The sequence below is a fragment of the Trichoderma reesei genome (assembly GCF_000167675.1).
Source record: "Trichoderma reesei QM6a unplaced genomic scaffold TRIREscaffold_9, whole genome shotgun sequence".
NCBI lineage: Eukaryota > Fungi > Ascomycota > Sordariomycetes > Hypocreales > Hypocreaceae > Trichoderma > Trichoderma reesei.
In genome coordinates, this window is record NW_006711156.1 from 1206576 (window position 1) to 1211620 (window position 5045).

Here is a 5045-nt window from a genome sequence, read left to right on the forward strand (position 1 = left end):
GCAACGAGCTTGCTGGGGAAGCAGTTTGTCCAGAAGCCGGACGGGCCCTTGCCGAAGGAGACTTGGAGTGCGAGCGGCTGAGCGGGGAAGCCGTATTGGTTGAAGTAGTTGAAGGTGTGTTTGAAGATCTGGAAGGGGTGTGAGCCAGGCTTGATGGACATGTGGACAGGAGAAGATGAGGTGGGATGAGAAATAGAAAGAGGGTTCACGAAGAAGAGAGGAGAGGTTCAACGAGGTGATGGAAGGTAAATGTGGAAGAGAGTCTGAAAGGTTGACTCACCTGAGAGCCTCCTTGGACTCCATTGTTCATCCATGAGGCCCCGTACTTTTCTTGATCGAGGGGGATGGACATGGCTTGTCCCCCTACGATGCTGTTTTTTTCCAGGAGTGTGACTTTGAAGTCGTCTGGGTGATTGGCCAGAGTTGCGGCGCAGGACTGTGAATATGACCAGCATTAGCATCTAATCTTATGAGAAAGGCTCCTATTTGGCGGCAAGATATATAGATTGCTTTGTACCATGCCTGCAGCGCCAGCCCCAACAATGACAATGTGGCGCGGTGTTTTGGATTGCTGATTGGAGGCCATCTTGACTGTATGAGAATGAATAAAATGAAACAAATAAGAGGTGAGTATAGAATATCGGATCAGAATGATAGTCCGGGCTGGGACAAGGGAGGCCTTATATAAACTGAGACAGCAGCCTCGTGGACGTCATTGTCCGATGCGCGTGTCGTCTTAGCCGCCGCCATGATCGGAAACTCTGTTCTCGAGGGAGGGGGCCAAGAGAGAAGACTGTGTTTGTCCCCCATTGGACGGTCAAAATATTTAGGAACAGTTGTGAAGGACAATTGTTCATTCATTCGTCAGTGTGATGGCTGTTGCAAGAGTTGTGCCTTCATTCACATGTCTTTGATGATGCTTGACGTTGACATGTCTCGTTATCGATAGCGGGTGTTGTTGTTGGTCCAGGTCCATCACCGACGTTTCTCGGTGTGGTGATGCAACCCTCCCAGAATTATCACAACACAATTCAATGCCACACATTCATAGTTAAACAACACATTTCACCCGATATATCGACACTTCATGTATTTGACAAGACGCAGATTGCAGATAAATCACCAGTTGTCTCCTACTACCTATCGATACTTCCCCCAAGGCTTACATCTCACCGCATGTTGCTCCTTCCCTCCAGACAAACCACGTGACAGCGCGCCAGTTCAATTCACGCAACAACGACAGACGAGAATCACGACACGACAAGACGCACAAACAACCGGCCAAACAGCATATTCTGGGCTCTGTTCGGCTCATGAGAGGCTTCATCTCTCAAAGGCAAGAAAACCACTCATAGCAACGACAGCCATGTCCAACGATCATGTCCAGGACTTTATCAACAGGATGGCGTCCGGCCACGACCCTCTCGGCATCATCGACAGCATCATCCGGGACGACATCCGGGAGCGCGAGGAGGAGGATAGACTGATTCGGGCTGCGATCATGCTGGCCGCGCGCGAGCTTGTGGCGCAGCACGAAGATGAAGAGGATGATGATGAACTCGAGGAAGATGAAGACGACGATGGCGATGAAGACGAGACGACTGCGTCTTCGGAATCGTCAAGTGGATTTGCAACGCTAGAGACTCCCACGCCGATGCTGGGGCACGCGCGACCGCGGGCGCCAGCTCGACGCTCGTTGCAGATTCCAGGACGGGCTTCAGCACGGGTCTTGTCAGGGATGCCGCCACCGACGCAGGAACGGGTTCTGTCGACGATGCCGTCGACGATGGTGGACTCTTGGGTATCTTCCCAGCGGCAGCTGCTCTCACAGTCACAGGCACGGGCACGAACACATGCACCGTCCCAGTCTCAGCCTCAGCCCCAAGCACACTCTCAAGCTCAATCTCAAGCTCAATCTCAACCGCAGGCAACTGCGCAACAATCCTCTCAGGCAATGCCCCCGCCTCAAGCTCCGTTCCAGTTTGGTGGTCTCGACCGCAGGGCCATGGAGCGGGAACGGCTGGAGCGTCTGGCAAAGCGCAAGGGCCCATCAGCTGCCCAGAAAGACGACGAAGCCAAGGCGAAAGACGCAAGCGAGGACGTAGTCGAAATATCACCGCCCAAGAGACAAACCACAACGTCAGTATCAGCAGGCATGGGCAAAAGCACCAGCGAATTGGAGCAGCAACGTCAAGATCGCGTGGCGAAGCGGCAGCGTCCTTCAAGCGCCAACAAAGATGACGAAAACTCAGACGACGACGTGGTCGAGATTCCGCCGCCCAAGAGACAGGCCGCCGCATCAACATCAGCCGCCAAGGGCACAGAATCCAAGCCGACAGCATCCGTCCCAGCGCCAGCATCAGCTTCACCAGCAGCTCCACAGAGCTCCCTACCGTACCCTAACGGCACCGTCAAGCGTACTTGGGCCCGCGGCTGCGCACGAACGGGCGACGACATCACCATTGAGGAGGTCTTTCAGAAGGACCATCTGGAGCTCGCCCTCCTGTCGTCCTTTCAGTGGGACGAGGAGTGGATGCTTTCCAAGCTCGACATCAGCAGGACCAAGCTGCTGCTTCTCGCATTCGCAAAAGACGAAGCCCAGGTATGTTCTCCCATCTCTCTGCCTTCCCCCTCTCTCCCCATCTTCCCCTGTCTCGTCAGCCGCCAATTCTGAGCGCAGCGCTGACCGGCAAAACTCGTATCAGAAGAATCAAATGCGTGGAATCGTCCCGGCCAACATCAAATTCTGCTTCCCCCCAATGCACGGCGTGGGAGCCATGCACTCCAAGTTGCAGCTGCTCAAGTATCCGAACCGTCTCCGTGTCGTCATCCCAACGGGCAACCTCGTGCCGTACGACTGGGGTGAGACCGGGGTCATGGAAAACGTCGGTAAACCCCCTTGCTCTGATATCACCTTGCCTTGCACCCTGGTTCAATTTGGCTTTTAACCTCTTCTCTCTCTGCCTCTTTTCCTCCGGGCTAACCAGGGGCATCTCCGTCATTTGCCTACATGCAGATGGTCTTTCTGATAGATCTCCCGAGATTGGAAAATCCCGCCACCACTCCGCAGAGCCCGACTGCGTTCTACACGGAGTTAGTATACTTCCTCCAAGCAACGGGCGTAGGCGACAAAATGGTTGCGAGCCTTTCGAATTACGACTTCTCAAAGACGTCAGATATCGCTTTCGTCCATACCATGTGCGTATCCAGAGCAGGGGACAAAGAGGAGAATTGCCCCTCCTTTCTGCCGAACGAACTATACTGACCTGATTTCCAACCTCATCTTTTAGACCCGGAAGCCACACGGGAAAGGCAGCAGAACGCACAGGTTGGTGACAGGCCCGAGACCACGAGTGGGACTTGGGACAATCATCGCTGACAGTCGCCTTCGAAGGGTATTGCGGCCTTGGAGCCAGCGTAGCAGCCCTCGGCCTAGCCAGCGCAGAGCCCGTCGAGGTCGACCTCTTGGCACGTTGCGGTGATCTCCACTGTGTCTCGGGACGGTTGTGCTAACTGTCAAGGGTAGTGTGCCTCTCTTGGAGCGCTCAATCACGAGTTCATTGAGGCAATTTACAATGCTTGTCGAGGTATGGGCAAAGATGACGGATCCCCCTCCCTAAGCTGCTGACGAGTAGCGCTCGTTTTGACACATCCAATGTTTCTCTTTAGGACGGGACGGTATCGAGGACTTCAAGAACAAGTCCGGGGCCGCTAGCTCAAGGTCGAAGGCCGCTAAGAAGCCGGACGAGGCGGCGTCCAAAGAGCTCCAAGAACGATTCCGCATCTACTTCCCCACGGAACGGACGGTGGCCGGGAGCAGAGGCGGACGCAATGTAAGTTATCATGGACCGAGGGCCTTGTGCTGCATCAACAGTGTCTTGTGTTAATTTTTTTTTTCTGTTCACATCCCATACTTGTAACACGGTGATTGACCTTTAGTGACAGGCCGGGGGCACGATTTGCGTGCAAGCCAAGTGGTGGCGATCACCTACCTTTCCAACAGAGCTGGTGCGGGATGTCATCGCTCGCGACCGGCTCCTTGTCCACAGCAAGATGATATTCGTGCGACGGGTCGGACACGACCAGACGACGCAGCAACGGCCAGGCTGGGCCTATGTAGGAAGCGCCAATCTTTCCGAGAGCGCCTGGTGAGTAGTCTTACGGGGATTCTCTCTTTCTTTCTACCACCACATCCGTGTTTTCCCTCATTTTCGTTGCCTGCTGATGCGCCGGACCAAGTGTGATTAGAGGCTGACTGTGCCCGCCGCCGGCCGTGACGGCCGCTGGGCGTTTGTTAGGGGCCGGCTATCGAGAGACAGGTCTACCAAGGCCATCAAGATGAACTGTCGGAACTGGGAGTGCGGAGTGATCCTGCCTGTGCCTGAGTCAAAGGCAGTCGACATGGCCCGTGCTGGCGGCGACATGGCCATGTTTGCGGGGACGGTTCCTGTTCCAATGCAAGTTCCCGGGCCTGCGTACGCATCAAGTGACCGACCCTGGTTCTATACCGGAGCTTGAATTGCGCGATGGTTGAAGCTACGAGGACATGTCGAATTTTGAGTGGTCATGCGTTCGTGTCGCCATCCCTGTCCTTTCCCCTCCCCCCCCTCGTCTTTATTCTGCTGGACTAAACCAGGGGTAACACGCAGTGCTACCCGAGGTGATGGCTTACGAACCTGCGCACATGGCGGACGAACCACCAGCGAGCGAGGAAACAAAAAGATGACTTTTGACAGAATGTCAGATCCCTGGCACCCCGTGGTCATAAGCGCGGGACATGCTTGCTTGCAGATAACGTGCGGCCTGCAGGGGGTGGGGCAGGGCAGAGGAACGCTGGTGGAGGCGATGCGCTGATAGGCTGGAATCCGATGTGACCAGGGCGCAGTTGATCTGGAGAATGATACGATGGACAGGGATCGGGCGGGCAGGGATGATGGGTCAAGACCTCGGGCTGGGGGAAGAGAAAGAGGGGCAAGGATAGTCTGGAAATATGGAGGCGCTCCACCGCGGCAGGGCAAGGCGTAAGGCGCAAGGCTCAACGGCTT

At 55.2% G+C, this 5045-nt stretch overlaps 1 protein-coding gene across 1 annotated transcript; it reads left to right on the forward strand.

Moving 5' to 3' along the window:
- Positions 1 to 1954: 1954 nt before the first annotated feature.
- TRIREDRAFT_61946 (uncharacterized protein) lies at positions 1955 to 4518 on the forward strand (the record flags this gene model as incomplete). Its single annotated transcript, XM_006965358.1, has 10 exons — positions 1955 to 2143; positions 2333 to 2602; positions 2706 to 2885; positions 3017 to 3198; positions 3291 to 3328; positions 3395 to 3492; positions 3527 to 3587; positions 3670 to 3833; positions 3946 to 4148; positions 4299 to 4518. 10 exons carry the CDS (start codon positions 1955 to 1957, stop codon positions 4516 to 4518), a joined length of 1605 nt encoding a protein of 534 aa, XP_006965420.1.
- Positions 4519 to 5045: the final 527 nt, after the last annotated feature.